General features: G+C 41.5%; 2 protein-coding genes across 5 annotated transcripts in view; one reads left to right on the top strand and one right to left on the bottom strand.

Annotated features, from left to right (window-relative positions):
- The first annotated feature begins 368 nt into the window (after nt 1-368).
- Nucleotides 369-19,234, top strand: ncln (nicalin). 2 transcript variants are annotated; one of them, XM_060941180.1, is made up of 15 exons: nt 369-643; nt 3,144-3,334; nt 3,425-3,566; nt 3,929-4,023; nt 4,732-4,812; nt 5,383-5,486; nt 5,596-5,684; nt 5,917-6,056; nt 7,938-8,116; nt 8,196-8,283; nt 8,922-8,960; nt 11,449-11,612; nt 11,736-11,789; nt 16,728-16,806; nt 17,324-19,234. In XM_060941180.1, exons 1-15 carry the CDS (start codon nt 469-471, stop codon nt 17,384-17,386), a joined length of 1,683 nt encoding a protein of 560 aa, XP_060797163.1. In that variant the 5' UTR covers nt 369-468; the 3' UTR covers nt 17,387-19,234. The 2 variants fall into 2 exon arrangements, with proteins under 2 accessions (XP_060797163.1, XP_060797162.1); XM_060941179.1 differs by having other exon boundaries at nt 3,422-3,566.
- Nucleotides 19,232-21,253, bottom strand: part of cers1 (ceramide synthase 1) — a 52,584-nt gene continuing 50,562 nt past the window's right edge. For all 3 annotated transcript variants that reach the window (XM_060941181.1, XM_060941182.1, XM_060941183.1), the window contains one exon: nt 19,232-21,029. In XM_060941181.1, coding sequence (XP_060797164.1) covers nt 20,990-21,029 — 40 coding nt within the window. In that variant the 3' untranslated portion in view covers nt 19,232-20,989. The remainder of the gene's footprint in view (nt 21,030-21,253) is intronic.

Genomic DNA, 21,253 nt, shown 5'->3' with positions numbered 1-21,253 from the left:
CCACCCGCAATAGTAATTTATTCTGGTTTATTTTTCCTCACGTTGCGCCCCCCCGAAGAACTCTGGCGCCCCCTAGGGGAGGCGCGCCCCACACTTTGAAAAGCCCTGTCGTAAACCATATCCCACGCTCATCCTTCATTGCGTAGAGTGACGTCATAGACGTAGGAAACGCGATATTGCATGCCATCAAACCAAATGAATGAAATTCGTTAGAAGGGAATAGAACGCATGTTTTTATTCCATCGAAAAAGTGTCCTGTATGTGCAGTAATTTCCCGATAACGTTACACGAGCTTGTGTTTATACAGTCCGGGAGCGCAGTTTAGGTGTCCGGAGAAATTGCCTGAATAAAAATCCCGGGTCCTTCAGGCAGCCCGTACAGTACTGAATCCGAGCTGTCAGTTTGTTACGGGTTTCATTCATTGTTTCTGGTTTCTCCTAAAACGGATTTCGGGATTTTCTTTCCATCATGTTTGAAGAGGCGAGCGAGGTGTTTGATAACATGCTGAAATCGTCCTTTCCGCTGACGATTATCGTGTTTTTGCCCGCAGTGTTGATCCTGGTGTCTCCGCTCCCAGCTGAAGCGGCGCATGAGTTCACCGTGTACCGCATGCAGCAGTATGACCTACAGGGACAGAACTACGGTACACACCTCCCTTAGCACTGCATAACTTTTATTTTATTTTGTTTAAAAATGATAAGGAACGTAGGTATGACAGGTTTGGCCGCCGTGTGTGTGGGTCGTCCACTTGCAAATACACCTCGCTCAAGTCCTCCAGCTTGTTATTTAAATGCTAGTTATGCTAGCTAGTGGCTGTTAGCTGCTGGTACCTGACTAGCACTGTTACAGTATTTTAATAAATACACAGTACCAGCCAAAAGTTTGGAAACGCCCTCTAATTCAGTGGTTTTTCATTATTTAAAAATTTTCTGAATTGTAGATACTTACTAAAGTCATCGACATTATGAAGAAATCAAGACAGAATATGTTTTATATTTTAGATTCTTCAAAGTAGGCACCTTTGGCTTCGATGACAGCTTTGCACATCTTGGCATTTTCTCAGTCAGCTTTACGAGGTAGTCACCTGGAATGGCTTTCAGTTCACAGCTGTGCCTTGTTTGAGACCATCAGTTGTGTTGTGAAGAGGTAGAGTTGGTATACAGTGAATGGCCCTATTTGAGTACTGCTCTAATCCATATTATGCCAAGAACTACTCAACTAAGTAAAGAAAAACGACAGCCCATCATTACTTTAAGAAATGAAGGTCAGTCATTTCAAGAACTTTGAAAGTATCCCCAGGTGCAGTCTCAAAGACCATCCAACGTTATGAGGAAACTGGCTCTCATCAGGACCGCCCCAGGAAAGGAAGACCTAGGGTTACCTCTGTTGCACAGGATAAGTTCATCAGTGTTACCAGCCTCAGAAACCGCAAGTTAAGAGCCCACCTAAATGCTTCAGAGTTCAAGGAGCACATCTCAACATCAGCTGTTCAGAGAAGACTAAATCAGAGAATCTGGACTTTATGGTCGAATTGCTGCAAAGAAGCCACTTCTAAGGAAGAACAAGAGGAAGAGAATAGCTTGGGACAAAGAACACAAGGAATGGACATTAGACCAGTGGAAATCTGTCCTTTGGTCCGATGAGTCCAAATTTGAGATTTTTGGTTCCAATCGTCATGTCTTTGTAAGACGCAGAAAAGGTGAGCGGATGGTTCCTACATGTGTGGTTCCCACAGTGAAGTATGGAGGAGGAAGTGTGATGGTACGGGGGTGCTTTGCTGGTGACACTGTTGGCGAGATTTATTCAAAATCGAAGGCACACTTAAGCAGCATGGCTACCACAGCATTCTGCAGCGACATGCCATCCCATCTGGTTTGTGCTTAGTGGGCCCATCATTTGTCTTTCAACAGGACAATGACCCAAAACACACCTCTAGGCTATGTAAGGGCTATTTGACCAAGAAAGAAGGTGGAGTGCTTCGTCAGATGATGTGGCCTCCACAATCACCTGATCTAAACCCAGTTGAGATGGTTTGGGATGAGTTGGACCGCAGAGTGAAGGCAAAGCAGCCAACGAGTGCTCAGCACTTCTGGAAACTCCTTCGAGACTGTTGGAAAACCATTTCGAGTGATTACCTCATGAAGCTGATTGAATGTCAAGAGTGTGCAAAGCTGTAATCAAAGCAAAAGGTGCCTACTTTGAAGAATCTAAAACATATTTTGGTTTGATTAACATTTTAAAGTTTACTAAATGATTCCTTACGTGTTGCTGCATAGTCTGGATGACTTCAGTATTAATTTACAATGTAGGAAAAAAAAAATAATAAAAACATCGAATTTGAAGGTGTTTCAAAACTTTTGACTGGTACTGTATATTTTTTAAAAAACCCTCAGCTGGCTTAAAAACTGAAAGGCATTGATTTAATGTTGTCCTTGTAACGTTAAATACGTATACTGTCATATACAACCACAGAGAGATGCAGTACAGTCAGATACATAAATATTGGCACCCTTCAACTGACCATGCAAAAATAAATCTATCCGATTATTATAACTTCTCTTTGTTTAATTTTCATAGGAGCTGATTTTGTGTTTTAAAAAAATTTAAAAAGCTTAAAGAACATCAGGGTTTTTTGTATATAGCACTTACTATTTTTTAAAACAAAAATAATGTTCTAATATTCCATATAACCAGACAAATACAGACATGCATATTTGATAAAACGTGGGAAAATTAATGGCATCATGAAGTCCCATGATATTTTAACTCAAAACCTGGTTTCCTCTGCCTGAAGGTTAACACTTGGTCATCGATGGATTATTTGAAAAAATAAAGACCCCAAACGTGCATCTGAATCAGTGTAATGGTTGTGGTTCAGCTCCGTCTTTGGATTTGACCCATGTTGAAATCCTGTGGTTTGAAGTGAAAAGCAGTTTTAAATGTCCTGTATGTTCTGAAGAAGGTCCAAGATGCTCTAGAAATCTTTTCAACCTGTTTTGGTACTACAGGAAGCAATGCAATGTTGTAATTTTTTCCCTGTGTTCAATAAGGGGAAAAATAATTTTGCAGTTGACCATATGTAGTCATAATGTTATTGCTAGTTTGTATTTTGTCACTGACATGACACTGCACTGTGTTTTCAGGATCGAGAAATGCGATTTTGAACACTGAAGCACGTACGGTGGAGGCGGAGGTGCTAAGCCGCCGTTGTGTGATGATGCGACTGGCTGATTTCTCCTACGAGAAATACCAGAAGGCTCTCCGGCAGTCTGCCGGGGCCGTTGTCATCATCCTCCCCAAGAATATGTCCACAATGCCCCAAGACATTGTGCAAGTAAGAGCTCAGAATCGACTCCACATCTGTGTTCAGAGAATGTTAAACATGTATGCTTATGGTGTATGTGGTCCTCCCCCCCCATAGCAGTTCATGGAGCTGGAGCCGGAACTGATGGCCACAGAGACCATTGTTCCTGTTTACTTTGCACTGGAAGATGATGAGCTGCTGTCTATTTACACCCAGACCCAGATCTCCTCTGCCTCACAGGGCTCCTCCTCTGCAGCTGAAGGTACATCATGTCACCCAGTTTGCAGCGCTGTTGAATTGTAGTTTCTGATTGGTCAGAAAGTGCTGATTAATTTTCTATAGCAATAGCTCTGAGAGTATTGCAGCAGCTGCACATCACAGGGTTATATTAATACTCATTCTAGTTCTTCTTCCTATTCTTTTTCTTTTTTTTCTTCAGCTTCTTTCTCTTCCTTTTCTTAATCTTTTTCCTCCTTCTTTCTTCATATTTGTTTCTCTTCTTCCTCATTTTCTTCTTAGTCTTTGTCATCTTTGTCTTCCTCTTCTTTTTTCTTCATTTTCTTATTATTCCTCTTCCTGTTTCTGATGTGGATTTTAATACTTTTTCCTCCCCCTTTTCTCCAGTGCTGCTGCACTCAGCCACTGCAAACGGATTCCAGATGGTGACGAGTGGAGCTCAGAGTAAAGCTGTGAGTGACTGGGCCATCACCAGCCTTGAGGTGAGCTCTCTTCTACCCCTTTTCCACCAGATCAGTTCCAGGGCTGGTTCGGGGCTGGTGCTGGTTCACAACTCGCGAGCCAGCTGAGAACCAGTTTGCTTTTCCATAGCTCGGGGTGCTAAGGGGAGCCATGTCAGTTACGTCACTGTACATGTCAGTTACGTCACTGTATACGTCAGTTATGTCGCTGCGTTTGCATAAACCTTGTCGCGAATATCAAAGCAACAACAACACGAAGAAGCAGCAGCAACAACAATAATAATGGATGACTTCGTGTTTGTACAGCTGCTGCTTCTCATCGCTTAAAAATGGCGACCTTTCACGGTCTTGCAATTGTTGTTGGTCTTAACGACCCCCCCGGCGTAAGCGGTTCTTTCCTCTGGCCCAGCAGAGAGTTGGTGCTAGCCTGGAACCGGTTTTTCTGGCCCCAGAGCCAGTTCTTTGTCAGTGGAAACAGAAAACCCGGTTCCAAACTAAGCACTGGCCCCGAACCAGCCCTGGAACTGCTTTGGTGGAAAAGGGGCATTCTTCAGCTGTGTATGGGACCAGAAGGTTGCTCTTACTCAATCCTAGAGCTTTAGTGGGACCATTAATATAGTTTTGGGACTTTAATACGGGCTCAGCCTTGTTTGTTTTTACGTTCAGTAATCAGTTGATGATTATATGCCATCACTACAATGCTTGTCTTGCTGTATTCATGGTTTTCAGGGTAAGTTAGCAGGAGCAGGAGGAGAAGATCTGCCCACCATCGTCCTTGTGGCTCACTACGACTCTTTTGGAGTGGCTCCGGTGAGGAGTTTTGTTATCATATGAGATGTTTTCAGTAATGCGGTAGATTAGATTGCTTTTTATTTTTTTTAAATAAAATACTTTGGCAAGATTAATGATCTGCTTGCTTCATAAAACGGATTTAGACTGAATAAAACAATAACCAGTGGAGTTTAACTGCGAAATTAAAACTGTGTTGTAATATGCTGATTATCAGCAGCCCAGTCAGCTTTCCTTTTAAACACTTTTTAAAAAAAATAATTTTTAAATATTCCGTTGATATTTTCAATGACATTTGATTCAAGCATCAATTAAAACCATCATGTCATAATGTTCATCACTACCTATCCAAGCCGAGGTGGTTTTGGCCACGCCCCCTCAACGCTGATGGCCAGTCAACTTGCATTTTGCAAGTCCACTTTTTATCTCCACTACTTCATATGTACCTAAACACATCACAGATATTTCACTCTAAGCTTAATATTAATATCTAATGTGTTCCAGGGTGGAGTTTTCCTTTAAGCCTCTCAGTACTGCATGCAATATACATAATGTGTTATTTTTCTGTTCATTGTGTGTGGGTGACTTTAGTGGTTGTCGTACGGAGCTGACTCCAATGGAAGTGGTGTGGCTGTGCTCCTGGAGCTGGCGCGACTCTTCTCCAGACTCTACTCTCACAAACGGACTCACGCTGGGTAGAAAAACCCACTCAATCAGTGTCATGTCGTCTTAGAAAATGAAACATGATCCAAAATATAACTTCATATTCTCTTGTGTAACCAGTCTTTCTTGTTCTTGTTGTAGGTATAATCTGCTATTTTTCTTGTCTGGGGGTGGGAAGTTTAACTATCAGGGCACTAAACGGTGGTTAGAGGATAATTTGGACCACACAGGTGAGAATGCATGCACTCTGTGTTATTCTGTTATCGGAAAATAGTCAATGATGGAGCGTAACAATAAATTACAAGTTGTTTTATTCCTTTTAGACCATAGCAATTTGGCAATTATTACACTTTTATTAAATAATGACACATGGTACATCTTACCTGCTTATAGTTATGTTTAATGTTGTGGAATGTGCTTTTTTTTTTTAAATTAATTTATTTTTTTAAATATCTCGGTTAGAGTCCAGTCTCCTACAGGATAACGTGGCATTTGTCTTGTGTTTGGACACATTGGGGAATGGGGACAGTCTTTACCTGCATGTGTCTAAGCCTCCTAAAGAAGGCACACCTCAGTACGCTCTGCTCCGAGAGCTGCAAATGGTAAAAAACACACACACACACACACACACACACACACACACACACACACACACACAGAGACAGACAGAGCTAACTGCTTGCCTGTGGTTTGTTTAAAAAAACAAACAAACATAAATTCATGTGCAATTTCATCTTTGTTTGCAGTTTGTGTGATACTATACGCCATGTCCTTTTCTGTTCATATGTGAACATTATCCTATAGTCTTATAGAACTTTTTATTTATTCATTCATTCATCCATTATCTGTAGCCGCTTTATCCTGTTCTACAGGGTTGCCTGGCAAGCTGGAGCCTATCCCAGCTGACTACGGGCGAAAGGCGGGGTACACCCTGGACAAGTCGCCAGGTCATCACAGGGCTGACACATAGACACAGACAACCATTCACACTCACATTCACACCTACGGTCAATTTAGAGTCACCAGTTAACCTAACCTGCATGTCTTTGGACTGTGGGGGAAACCGGAGCACCCGGAGGAAACCCACGCGGACACGGGGAGAACATGCAAACTCCGCACAGAAAGGCCCTCGCCGGCCACGGGGCTCGAACCCAGGACCTTCTTGCTGTGAGGCGACAGTGCTAACCACTACACCATCGTGCCACCCAACTTTTATATATTGAGTTGTGTATTTGTTTTGAGATGCCAACAAGGCCTGTTCTTGGGTTACATGGCAATTAGTTTGATGATTCATTATTGAAAATTCTTTTTAATTTAGATTTAACTGTATTTGTGCTATACATTGTATTATTCACACACACACACACACACACGGCGGCACGGTGGTGTAGTGGTTAGCGCTGTCGCCTCACAGCAAGAAGGTCCTGGGATCGAGCCCCGGGGCCGGCGAGGGCCTTTCTGTGTGGAGTTTGCATGTTCTCCCCGTGTCCGCGTGGGTTTCCTCCGGGTGCTCCAGTTTCCCCCACAGTCCAAAGACATGCAGGTTAGGTTAACTGGTGACTCTAAATTGACCGTAGGTGTGAATGTGAGTGTGAATGGTTGTCTGTGTCTATGTGTCAGCCCTGTGATGACCTGGCGACTTGTCCAGGGTGTACCCCGCCTTTCGCCCGTAGTCAGCTGGGATAGGCTCCAGCTTGCCTGCGACCCTGTAGAAGGATAAAGCGGCTAGAGATAATGAGCTGAGATGAGACACACACACACACACACACACACACAAAAAAAAAGTTACCATTTAGGAAAGAATCAATAAATAATTTAATTGCCCAGAACTGATAGCCAGGAATATGAACATTTCCACCATTTCAGATGTACTGCACACAATCATTCCAGATTCATGCCTTAATTGGCTCATCTCCTGTTTTATTGAAAAGAAAATGAAGGCTACCTGTTTGGTGTGTTTTTGATTTTCTACTAGAGTACGCTAGTGTTAAATTCTGGAGCTCCTACTCAAAATCTAGAAAGGTGTAAATATCATGTAGAGGGCAAAAGGATGCGAAAGGGGTGAATTTGTTTCTGGGAACGGTTACCTGCACCTTCATAAGCCTTGGCCTTGTGAGCTGATCGAATACTAGAACTGTGGTCTCTCTGGTCGTGTAAAGAAATGCTTGGTGGACATCTTTCAAAAAAAAAAAAATGCTGTCTTGTCCACTGACATACGGTATGCTAGGATTTTTGCGGTAAAATTCTGTTTGTTTCTCCCTGCTAGGAATTTGCTGTTAGCAATGTTGAGACTTGATTTTTTTGCTCTGTAATGTTATTTTTATAAATCTGTGCCATGCAGAGTAAAGTTACATTAGCCTGATATCTCTCTGCCAAATATTAGGCAAGTTGAACATTATGTACATTTGATTTTAAACTAAAGCAATGTCCAGTCATCGTTGAGATTACAGCTGATCGCTATCTTTGCTTTATTCTCCTGTCAGGTTGTATCTCAGCAGTACCCGGAGCTGAAGTTCTCCATGGTGCATAAGAAGATCAACCTGGCTGACGACACCCTGGCATGGGAGCATGAGCGCTTCGGGATCCGCCGCCTTCCTGCCTTCACGCTCTCGCACCTGGAGAGCCACCGCAGTTCCATGCGCAACTCCATCATGGATATGCGGTCAGTGACCCCTCTCTGAACCTGTCGATCCATCTGTTCCCCTGTGTAATGAGCTTATATGGGGTGTTTGTGTGTCTAGGTCTCACGTGGATCTGAAAAAGCTCAGTAGGAACACTAAACTAATCGCAGAGGCTCTGGCGCGAGTCGTTTACAACCTGACTGAGAAGGTGAGGAAGCTGTTTAAAGATTTCTTGACTGTAATTCACAAATTGCAGCAAGTATCTCACTGAGAAGTTTGCTTGTCATGAGAAATGCTAAAGGCTGGTTATTTAAAGAAGGTGGCGTTTAGTATACAGTCCTGTATACTGCACATTCTGATCAGATCTAGGACCTCTAGTATCAAGTAAGGATAAAACAAAGACGTTACCAGAAAAGTGACAGCTTTATCTCTGACTGTTACAAAGCGCTGACGCTGAAGACTCCTTCCATAAATATTTAAATAAGCATCTCCTTACAGAGAACTTCACTATATCAATGATTTTTAAATCAGTTTATATAGCGTCTACCATACACATCCCTGTAAATGAGCAGTTACTATGGAAACTAGAACGTTTTAGAACGAGTGCATTAATATAAACCTGTGATTTGCAGCTGCACTAATGTCAGAGATCAGAGCTGCTGTTCTAGAAAATTAATCAACACCTTCTGACCAGTCAGAATCCAGAATTCAACAGTGCTGTGGTGTAATGCACGTTAACATGGTAGGCTGATGTTGGGGTATTTATCAGTGATTTTCTATCAGACTGTGTGGATGAAGGGAAAGTCAAGTGAACATTGGACTAACAGCATCATGTGAATCCCACAGGGCACTAATGGAGATCTGGAGATCTTCACAGAGCAGATGGTAAGTGCATGACTTAGGAGTCGTTTCTTGTCATCTTCAGCATCAAGAGTCTGTTTTGTAGTTTGACGTTTCAGCATGCAGCATTAAAAGCAATCACCTGCCAGGAGAACTTGGATTCTAGCTCTCATTTAGGAAAGATGTTGATGAAGCAGTTTTACATTTAATCGACAATAACAAGGAGAAAAATAGAATAGCATGCCTTTATTGTCACTGCGCAAACATAAAACGAAATTTAGTTCATCATAAGAGAGCAAAGCTGCTGCGTACGCGTGTGCCGCCACTCTTGGGTACTTCAGCCCAAGGCCACCCCATGTTAACCTAACTGCATGTCTTTGGACTGTGGGGGAAACTGGAGCACCCGGAGGAAACCCACGCAGACACGGGGAGAACATGCAAACTCCACACAGAAAGGCCCTCCATCAGCCGCTGGGCTCGAACCCAGAACCTTCTTGCTGTGAGACGACAGTGCTAACCACTACACCACCGTGCCTTATTGTGATGAAATTAAAATGTTTTACGTAAGCAGAAAAGATAAATTGATAAGTCATGTTTTTAGCTAATATATATATATATATATATATATTTATCCCCCTCGCTGAGGACCGCACTGAGTGGAGGCGCACCGTCATTCAGGGAACAGACCGCATGGAGAATCAACGACGTTGTGAGGTAGAGGCCAAGAGACAACAACGGAAAGAGCGGCTTCTCCTTCCTCACTCACCACCCACCCTGCCTTGCACAAAGTGTCCCCGACTCTTCCGTTCTGCTCTGGGTTTGAGCAGCCACATAAGACATCGTCACCCCCTGAATCAGTAACAATTGAGGTGGATCTGACATGAACTCTAGTGCTCGGTCATGAGCGACTGCCATCAATCACTTTATCCCCCGCTGGCTGAAAGGCCCGAAGGGGGATTACGTCGTGGCGACGTCTGTCCGTCCGTCCTGGGAAAGGCACTCACCTTCTGAAATCAACTCCCCTCACAATTTTTGGAGGACATTCACAAAACTTGACAGGATTCTTTGTTCTATGTCAGTAATGCGCATATTGCAATTTTGTTCAGTTCAGTTGCATTTTACCAGAGTTATAGCCCTTGATTACCAAACTTGTACTTTGACAATTTCATGAGGGTGTATTAAGCACTTGTAGCACAGATATAGTTGAGCGGGGCATATTGTGCTCTCCGAGCACTCTTGTTGTATTTGTAAGTGCTTCAGATTAATTTTTTTTTTTAAGTTTTAAAATAAATAATTATCGGATTGATATCAGCTGATACTTGAAAGTTTCAATACCGTGAACGAAAATGTGTTCTCCTTAGCGGTGCCATCACTAGTTAAAAATAAATACATCAGTTTCAGAAAATAAAGTGCTCAATGCTAGGCACAAGTAAAGCAGAGAATTTTTTAACCCAGATTTAAAAATGGTTCAATTTAGAGCATGAGACATTTTCAGGGTGTTTTGTTCTAGTCACATGTATTATAAAAGTGAAACTTGGCAAGAGTCTGTAAGAAAGACCTAGTCCAAAATCTTGGCTGTGTGTGTGTCACGATTGCCCCTTTTCCACCAAAGCAGTTCCAGGGCTGGTTCGGGGCCAGTGCTTAGTTTGGAACCGGGTTTTCTGTTTCCACTGACAAAGAACTGGCTCTGGGGCCAGAAAAACCGGCTCCAGGCTAGCACCAACTCTCTGCTGGGCCAGAGGAAAGAACCGCTTATGTCAGCGGGGGGGGCGGAGTTGTTAAGACCAACAACAATAGCAAGACCGCGAAAGGTCGCCATTTTTAAATAAGCGACGAGATATCATGGATTGCAGTAAAGCAGCAGTCATCCATTATTGTTGTTGCTTCTTCTTCTTCGTGTTGTTGTTGCTTCGATGCTCGTGCCAAGGTTTATGCAAACGCAGCGACGTAACTGACGTATACAGTGACGTAATGACGTGGCTCTCCTTAGCACCCCAAGCTATGGAAAAGCAAACTGGTTCTCAGCTGGCTCGCAAGTTGAACGAATTGTGCACCGGCCCCGAACCAGCCCTGGAACTGATTTGGTGGAAAAGGGGTAAATGTGTAACCAATCATCAAGAACAAGTGCTGCTAGCCCCGCCCACCTCAAAGTACTGATCTTGAGCAGCAACAGGAACAAAACATCCATCTGGAACTACTAATTTTCATCAGTCCTTGCTCTCATACCAGTTTATTTTTTTAATTTTTATTTATTTATTTTTACAAAGTCGCAGTACTAATATATATTAAATAAATTAATTAATAATATTTTTGGGTTTTTTTTCTTTCCTTTCTGTCAAATTTCGTAGCTGAGGGTTGTTTCTCCTGAAGAAATTCCAGTGATGGCCTTTGGTAATTCAAATAACAGCTGCTGGGGGGAAAAAAGCTAGCTATGTATTTACACGAATGCAGCAGGCAGACAAAGATTCGTGTATTGGTGAATCAGCTGGAAAACATGCATTCTGTTTCACCACATTATACATGCTGTAATTAGCAGGTGCAGGAGGATCAGCTGCTCTCTCTGGTCGACTGGTTGAGCGCTCAGCCTCGAGCAGCCCAGTTGGTGGATAAAGACAGCAGTGTGGTCAGCACCCTGGAGTATTACCTCGGCCGCTACCTCAAAGACGTCAAGAGGCATTTTGTCAAAGCTGACAAGAGGTATGTTTAACATGAGCATCTCGACATGATGGCATACAGTCGTGTGTGTGTGAGAGAGAGAGAAACTACCACTGGCTCACAAACAACTTTCTGCTTTTTATTTTGTCAAACATTTTCTTCTAGGGATCCTGAGTTTGTCTTCTATGATCAGCTGAAACAGACAATGAATGCATACAGGTGAATATCCAACACTAAAGACGCCTCTGTAAAAACGCTTTGTTTTGGGATTCTCAGTGTCTGTATGCCATATAGCTTCTCGCCACACATGAAGTGTTTTTCCTCATTACAAATTGGTGCTTTTTCATACGAATATGAATTAATGGTAGTCATTTTTTTTTCTGGTGCTAAATATAACTAGAACACACTTCATTGAACAACATACAGTGGTGCTTGAAAGTTTGTGAACCTTTTAGAATTTTCTATATTTCTGCATAAATATGACCTAAAACAGCATCAGATTTCCACACAAGTCCTAAAAGTAGATAAAGAGAGCCCAGTTAAACACATGAGACAAAAATATGATACTTGGTCATTTATTTATTGAGGAAAATGATCCAATATTACATACCTGTGAGTGGCAAAAGTATGTGAACCTTTGCTTTCAGTATCTGGTGTGACCCCCTTGTGCAGCAATAACTGCAACTAAATGTTTCCGGTAACTGTTGATCAGTCCTGCACACCGGCTTGGAGGAATTTTAGCCCATTCCTCCATACAGAACAGCTTCAACTCTGGGATGTTGGTGGGTTTCCTCACATGAACTGCTCGCTTCAGGTCCTTCCACAACTTTTCGATTGGATTAAGGTCAGGACTTTGACTTGGCCATTCCAAAACATTAACTTTATTCTTCTTTAACCATTCTTTCGTAGAACGACTTGTGTGCTTAGGGTCGCTGTCTTGCTGCATGACCCACCTTCTCTTGAGATTCAGTTCATGGACAGATGTCCTGACATTTTCCTTTAGAATTCGCTGGTATAATTCAGAATTCATTGTTCCATCAATGATGGCAAGCCGTCCTGGCCCAGATGCAGCAAAACAGGCCCAAACCATGATACTACCACCACCATGTTTCACAGATAGGATAAGGTTCTTATGCTGGAATGCAGGGTTTTCCTTTCTCCAAACATCACACTTCTCATTTAAACCAAAAAGTTCTATTTTGGTCTCATCCGTCCACAAAACATTTTTCCAATAGCCTTCTGGCTTGTCCACGTGATCTTTAGCAAACTGCAGACGAGCAGCAATGTTCTTTTTGGAGAGCAGTGGCTTTCTCCTTGCAACCCTGCTATGCACATCATTGTTGTTCAGTGTTCTCCTGATAGTGGACTCATGAACATTAACATTAGCCAGTGTGAGAGAGGCCTTCAGTTGCTTAGAAGTTACCCTGGGGTCCTTTGTGACCTCACCAACTATTACACACCTTGCTCTTGGAGTGATCTTTGTTGGTCGACCACTCCTGGGTAGGGTAACAATGGTCTTGAATTTCCTCCATTTGTACACAATCTGTCTGACTGTGGATTGGTGGAGTCCAAACTCTTTAGAGATAGTTTTGTAACCTTTTCCAGCCTGATGAGCATCAACAACAGTTTTTCTGAGGTCCTCAGAAATCTCCTTTGTTCATGCTATGATACACTTCCACAAACATGTGTTGTGAAGATCAGACTTTGATAGATCCCTGTTCTTTAAATAAAACAGGGTGCCCACTCACACCTGATTGTCATCCCATTGATTGAAAACACCTGACTCTAATTTCACCTTCAAATTAACTGCTAATCCTAGAGGTTCACATACTTTTGCCACTCACAGATATGTAATATTGGATCATTTTCCTCAATAAATAAATGACCAAGTATAATATTTTTGTCTCATTTGTTTAACTGGGTTCTCTTTATCTACTTTTAGGACTTGTGTGAAAATCTGAAGTTTTAGGTCATATTTATGCAGAAATATAGAAAATTCTAAAAGGTTCACAAACTTTCAAGCACCACTGTAGCTATGTAGCCAACTAGCAAATATAAAATATCATGTTTTGTTAATTTAATAACACAAACATCCATCTGTAACCGTTCGGTTCCATCAGTCCATGCTCTTATACCAGTTTTCTACAAAGTCTCAGTGCTTCAGTTATTTCTTTCAGTGTGAAGTTTGTTTATTCCACGAAACTCCAGTGATGACCCATGGTTATTCAGATAGCTAGTTTTAATTTCCCAGCTCTGTGTATGTGTGTGTACAGTGCCCTTCATGATTATTGGCACCCCTTTTAAAGATTAGTCAAGAAGAATTAGAAAAAAATCCAACCTTTAATTAAAATGCATTTATTTGGAGAAAAACAAATCCCTCATCAAGAAATAATAATTTTCACAAAAACACCTTCCACTATTACTGGCACCCCTGCATTTAATACTTTGTCTAGCCTCCTTTTGCTAGTAAAACAGCACTGAATTTCTCCTATAACATTTTGTAAGGTTGGAGATGCAGAGCAGGGTGTCTGAGACTGTTCCTCTTTACACAATCTCCCCAGATCATCCAGGGTCCGAGGCCCTCTATTGTGCTCTCTCTACTCTTTAGCTCACCCCACAGGTTTTCAATGGGGTTCAGGTCAGGGGACTGAGATGGCCATGGCAGAAGCTTGATTCTGCGGTCCGCTAACCATTTTTGTGTTGATTCGGACGTATGCTTCGGACCATTGTCCTGTTGGAAGATTGAATGACAATCCAGTTGTAATTTCCTGGCAGAGGCAGCCAGATTTTGATTTAAAATGCCCTGGGATTTCATGGAGTCCATGATGTCATGTACCCTAACAAGGTTTCCAGGGCCTTTGGAGGAAAAACAGCCCCAAAACATCACAGAACTTCCACCATATTTTACAGCTGGGATCGGGTTCTTTTCATTATAGCATCCTTCTTTTTACACCAAACCCACCTTGAGTGTTTATTGCCAAAAAGCTCCATTTAGTTTCATCAGATCATAGAACACGGTTCCAGTCAAAGTTGTAGTAGCGTTTTGCAAACTTTAGGTGCTTATGTTTGAGGTTAACTGAGGTGGGTTTTTTTCTTTTCTTTTTTTTTTTTTTCTCTGACGTATCTCCTAAATAATCTGCTGGTATGGAGGTGGTGTCTGATGGTAGTTTTGGAGACTTGGAAGCCCCAAGATTTTACTTTTTCTTGTAATTCATCACCAGTGATCCTTGTGTGTGTGTGAGAGAGAGATTTTTTTTTTTGTGTGTGTGTTTTTCTTATCCTCCTCCTCACTGTATGTGGGGGCAAAATAAACTTGGTTCATCTTCCAGGTAAGTTTGTAACAGTTCCAGTTGGTGTCTGTTATTATTATTATTATTATCATCGGGCGGCACGGTGGTGTAGTGGTTAGCACTGTCGCCTCACAGCAAGAAGGTCCTGGGTTCAAGCCCCGGGGCCGGCGAGGGCCTTTCTGTGCGGAGTTTGCATGTTCTCCCCGTGTCCGCGTGGGTTTCCTCCGGGTGCTCCGGTTTCCCCCACAGTCCAAAGACATGCAGGTTAGGTTAACTGGTGACTCTAAATTGACTGTAGGTGTGAATGTGAGTGTGAATGGTTGTCTGTGTCTATGTGTCAGCCCTGTGATGACCTGGCGACTTGTCCAGGGTGTACCCCGCCTTTCGCCCGTAGTCAGCTGGGATAGGCTCCAGCTTGCCTGCGACCCTGTAGAAGGATAAAGCGGCTAGAGATAATGAGATGAGATTATTATCATCCAAACAGTCAAAATTGACATTTTCAGGTGAGTAGCTTTTTTTTTAATATTATTTTTTTTTTAAATAATCATTCCCTGCCTTATGAAGGTCAACACACTTCATTTGGTCTGTGTGTTCTCTTATCTTTCCCATGTTGATGGATGACTAAGGGAATTTGGCCTCTGTCACCTCATATTTGTTCCCAAGTTAATGAGGAAGTCCTGGATTACAGTTTGAAAGTTCCTACTCGCTCTAATCAACTCAAAAATGTACAATTTAAATGGGAAACATGCTTCAGTTACATTGCATTCACTATCATTTCCAAGGATGCCCACAATAGTGGTGCATGTGTTTTTGTGTAAAATAATAATTTCTTGATGAGGGATTTATTTTTGTCTGAATATTTATTTCAATTAAAGGTTGGCTTTTTCTCAGTGAGATGAGGTAACTTCACCAAAAAGTGGATTTTTTTTTTCTCTCCCCCTCTAACCCTATTTGCTAATTGCTGAGGTGTGTGTGTGTGTGTGTTTTATGTAAAATTAAAAAAATACACACATAGTATACAAGTTAACTAGGTAATGCACTAATGAATGTGAAATCATATATGTTTTGATTGCTGTTGCATGCTCTGCTTCTTGCAAGCTGCATTCTCGGATTAGATTAGAAAAGCAACCGAACTGTATGAGCTACGTTCACTCACCAGGCACTCCAATGATCTCTACTACTTCCTCACAAGCTTAATTTTCTTCATATTGTCTCTATATATGTTTAATAAGGAAATACATTATACATTTTTTGCATGTCAAACCAGCAAGTGGGAGCTAAATGCAAGTCTCATTTTCTCATTATCTGTAGCCGCTTTATCCTGTTCTACAGGGTCGCAGGCAAGCTGGAGCCTATCCCAGCTGACTATGGGCGAGAGGCGGGGTACACCCTGGACAAGTCGCCAGGTCATCACAGGGCTGACACAAAGACACAGACAACCATTCACACTTGCATTCACACCTACGGTCAATTTAGAGTCACCAGTTAACCTAACCTGCATGTCTTTGGACTGTGGGGGAAACCGGAGCACCCGGAGGAAACCCACGCGGACACGGGGAGAACATGCAAACTCCACACAGAAAGGCCCTCGCCGGCCCCGGGGCTCGAACCCAGGACCTTCTTGCTGTGAGGCGACAGCGCTAACCACTACACCACCGTGCCGCCATTATTATTATTATTATTATTATTATAATAAATGGACTCCTCAAAGTGATAGTCAGAAACTTGCTAACATAAACCCATGCGATGCTGTACCCCCAGGAGTAATAAACATTGTCTACCTTGATGGCTGTCTGTCTTCATGACTGAACTGTATGTATGGTGGTAATTAACATCATCCTTTCTTGTTTTTCCAAAATTCTCTCAGAGTAAAACCAGCTATCTTTGACTTGCTGTTGGCGCTGTGCATTGCTGCATATCTCGGCATCGTGTACTTGGCTGTCCAGGTGAGGGGGAGGGGGGAATGAAACCTCGTGGGCCGCTCTCTTATAGGAAAATAACCAGTGACCTGATGGTGTGGTGACACAAAGTTGATTATTTTTAAAGCCTATAACATCATGTATTTTATTTATGAAGTATTTTATTCATCCTGTACCATAGCAATTTACCAACAACTAGTTTTTAAATTATAAAAGAACAAAACACACACACCTGTTTTATCAGTTTATAGCTAGATTTAAGGTTGTGGGATGGCCGTAAAATAAACTGTTCCCTCACTGGTCTCTCTCTCTCTCTCTCTCTCTCTGTGTGTGTTAATAACACAAAATGCAGCTTGTTATGCTAGAGAAATGGTTTACTTTGATTTATGGTACAATTATGAACTGCACTATTCTTGCAGTGCATTATGGGTAACACAATGTCTGTGTGAAAATGAATGTTGATCATGAGATATTGCTTGAACAGACTGTGTAGTTTGGGACACCTGAAGTGTTGAATTAACCTTCTTGCACTTTGTGTTTGCAGCATTTTGGGGTTTTGTACAGTGTTCTTCGTCGGCTCACAGCTCCCCGAGTCAAGCAGCATTAACACTGCTCCAGCTCTCTTCATCCCTGCAATATTAGGGACTCTTGCAGTCCTACCATGGAGCCAAGAGTGCGTTCACGGTTTCTTTTTCTCTGACTTTTTTAAAATGGAACTTTTTTTTTTGGTCATGTGTGTGCACGTTTGCCTGCTTGTCCTCCTCAGTCCAAGGACAGCTTTTTTTTTTTAAAAACAGTCTTCCTGTCTGTCCAGCACTGCCTCACTCCCCTCTGCCTCAGTCTGAAGCTAGTGAGATCTCTGCCAAGCAACAGTGAGATGTCTTCTCAGGCAGCTAAAGTTAAAATGGGCCAAATCACAGCTTTGTGGTCGCTCGATGGAGAAAGTTGGTTCATTTGGAAACTGTTCAGATGTGAAGGCTGATTTTTAGTCCAGAATTTCTTTTGATAGATGAATAGATGTGTTCATCCTCACACGCCCTGGTTTTGCCGAGTGATCAGTTCCACCCTTATTGACCAAGGGACACTGAGGTTAGATTTGATCAGGGGAAAACACAAACTCGGGTCTGTCATCACCACTTAGTTTTCATTTCACTTATTTGCTTTAAATTGGTGCTAACCCTGAACTCACACCGGCAGCAATGTGACACGCTTAAGCGAACAGACGTCATTCATTTTCAACGAGAATTCCTGATTTCCAGTTAAAATCAAAATAACCATTAAAGATGTGAAGTGGGCAGGACAGACGATATGGCAAAGTTGAGCAAAGGTTCATTTTATGCAAGTGAGAAGTGAAGCAACGTGACAACTACCAACAGGAGCAAGGGAGGGTTGTTTTTCCTTTATCGCCACAACTGTGAAACATTTTCCGTGTTTTTGTTTCCACATTTGTTCCACCTCACAGCTCCTGAGACTCATTCTGCTGCTACATGTTTAAAGTCTTCATTAAATCAAGCTCTTAAACATTTTACAAAAATGTAAAATGGCTGTCATGAATTGATAAAGGTAAAATGTTTTAGGATTTTTTTGTTTTTGTTCCCCCCCCACTAGTAGACAGTACAACACTTAATAACGAGAAGTATTTTTAATCAGAAAAATAACTGGGTTTTTTGGTGAAATGGGTGGTTTTCTAGATGGGTTTTCGAGGGGAATTCCATTAACCTGTTGGCAACCATGAGTAAAATAAAGTGTAAATAAGACATGCCCTCGAGCAACGAATGTGCAAAAAAAGACTTTTTAAGGTACACTATATAAATAGCTTGGCAACTTTAGTTTAAGCTAATAAGTGCTCCAAGGTAATGATTTGTAAACATCTCATGTGGTTGGATTTAACCTAGGCTCTGCCCTTGTTAACTTGGGGAAATCTGTCACTCAGCAAAATCTTCCATCAATCCTCTAGGGTAAAAATAATATATTAAATTGTGATTATTAAAAAACTGAGTATTAATTTCCTTATTAATAATTTCATCCCTTTAAGCTTTCCATCAAATTTCTTACATCCACCACTTTGGATAATCATAACAGTCCGTTCAGTGAAACAATCACCGTATACCTCGTCCTTCCTTTCCTTTGTTCTACTTCGCACCAGTGCTGGAGTCACTCGTTCACATTCTTCAGTGAGAGCAAGACACTTTCCCCCCTGCTTCAGGTCTTTCTACTGTTATTTATAGAAGTGGATGAAGCTTCACCTTGCACTGATTTTACATGGTTTCTTTCGTTTTGCTGAGATCTAAGGTTTTGTCAGCTGTGTGAACCTCTGTACGAAAACTTTGACTCTTGCAGCAAAATTAAAAGAGAAAGATTTACAACAGGTCGAGGAATAAATTTTGTTGAAATACATCTGTGATGCTGATTTTCACTGAAACAGATTTAAGTATTAAAAAGTCTGCATTCATTATTTGACTGAAAATTTCAAGTTTATTTTTCAAAATATGTGGTCCAAAGACAAATTTTTGTATGTTCAAGACATTAATCAAAGCCTGTTTTCTAATTTCAGTTATTTCACTAACCAACACTAGAACAGTGCAGTTTTATTTGGTACAGCCCAAATGTTCCGTATATACTGTATTACAAAATAATGCACAGAGTTTTCAGCTTGTGACATTTTTGTAGGTTTACATTTACACACTGCAGGACTAAGAAATAATCTCCCAAAGAAAAATCCCCACCTGGCTACCAGCAGTGCTGTGGTCACGAACTGACACTGATAAGGGCTATAACATGATTAAAACACTATGTGCTGCGGAGATACTGTCACCACCCTAAAGTTAATTATCTTCTTATAGCAGCAAAGGTTTTATTCCTTTCATACCATAACAATGGTACAGGAGTTTTGATCTATCCTTCCATACATGTATAATAATCAGTGTGTCCCCCCCCCCAACACACACACATACAATGTCCAGTGTTAGGGGCCCAGAGTTTCTCTTAATTGCTCAGAAAGTGATACTTCTCTCACTCACACACAAACTATTTTTTTTTTTTAAAGTCAAAACCAGTGGTGAACTACTGTCCTCGAAGAAAAGCAGTCAGTCTACACACCTGAGACAGATAATGTGCATCCATTTACAGCTGGAACAAAACAAAGACAAGGAATCCAATAAAAAAAATTTTGCAAAGGTTTCATTTTCACATGATCAGGTATGAAGCTCATGGGACAGTAAAAGCTATGTTCGTTAACAGAGCGTATTGGGGTCTCTCCCAGAATAAAAGCCCATGATCCTGTACTGGGTGTGCTCATATAGTGCTCCGTAATGCATTTACTGTATTCATCAAGCATGTACAAATAAAAATAATTGCAGGAGCTGGCAGGCAGGCATGAGAGCAGAAAAAATTACACCCAGTCCTCTAACGTAAACAGACTTGGGGTCTTCAGAGATTGGGTTAGGTTTAAATGTTCAAAAACGATTCATTGAGGGAGGTTTAATATTGGAAAAAAAAATCCCGTAAGGCTTTTATGGTGCATCTAGTAACCACTCCTTGTCCTGTGTCAACTGTTTTCTGTTTGAGCTTTATTACAGGCTGTAAACATGCCATGATGAAAGATGCCTTTAATGAAAACACGAGATATTGAATTCATCACAATGGATTTTGGAATGCTTGTGTAAGGACTCCATTTCAAACGGACATGATTTGCAAGAAGGTGGGCCATGGGAAAGTTCGCAGGATTAAAAAGAAGTGGAAATTGCTGATTTAATCCAAAAGCATGAGTGGATCAAAAACAGGTCAAAAGGCTCCTAAGTGGCGCAGCAGAGTTGGTGGTAACTGGCATTCGTAAAAAATTTTACATATTCAGAACTTTGGGTAAGAGGAAATATTGTGTAATTCTGATGTACCCTTAAAGAAAAAACAAACAGCTGAACAAATAATGAAAGTGTGAATAATTCAACTTAAAACAGCCCCATGTTAGTACTAACCACTTATACATACACAATGATAAAACTTTTCCTTCACTTCTACCCGTTTTTGCGTCGTTTAAACACCAAGCTCCTAAAATATTCATTTTATCACAATGAGGATAAAAAAATAATAAAATTACAGTCTAAAACGATCAGGGATTATTTTTTGTTCCTGTAGTATGGACGAGTCAAATTGCCCTTTTTTGTTCCTTGCAATTGCTGTCGAGGACCAGCAGGTGATAGTGCAGAGGCTATTATTGGTGCTTCTTGCCAATTCCATTCTGCATGTGATTCCTAGAGAGAGAGAGAGAGAGAAAGAAAGTGAATGAGAGTTGAGGATGAGGCGAATATCCTTGGTGTATTATTTCACTTGAAAGTGAGAGAGAGATAAGGCCAGGCTGCATGCCAGCTACATGTAAGTCAGCAATTTGATCCTGTCTGTATGTTCTGCAGGTCAGTCACAGTCAGATCCTATTATAACCTATCGGACTTTGAGACCCTGTCAGACTCAGTCAGGC

This window comes from Neoarius graeffei, chromosome 15 (genome assembly GCF_027579695.1).
Source record: "Neoarius graeffei isolate fNeoGra1 chromosome 15, fNeoGra1.pri, whole genome shotgun sequence".
NCBI classification, from domain to species: domain Eukaryota; kingdom Metazoa; phylum Chordata; class Actinopteri; order Siluriformes; family Ariidae; genus Neoarius; species Neoarius graeffei.
Note: the sequence above shows the minus strand (reverse complement) of the source record. Positions and strands in the feature narration are given on the sequence as shown.

Excerpts from the sequence above, each read along its gene's own strand:
- ncln (XM_060941179.1), top strand. The coding sequence starts at position 469 with ATGTTTGAAGAGGCGAGCGAGGTGTTTGATAACATGCTGAAATCGTCC. Across the intron at positions 4,813-5,382 it reads ACTCTTTTGGAGTGGCTCCG|TGGTTGTCGTACGGAGCTGA; the intron begins GTGAGGAGTTTT and ends GGGTGACTTTAG. Across the intron at positions 8,961-11,448 it reads AGATCTTCACAGAGCAGATG|CAGGTGCAGGAGGATCAGCT; the intron begins GTAAGTGCATGA and ends TGCTGTAATTAG.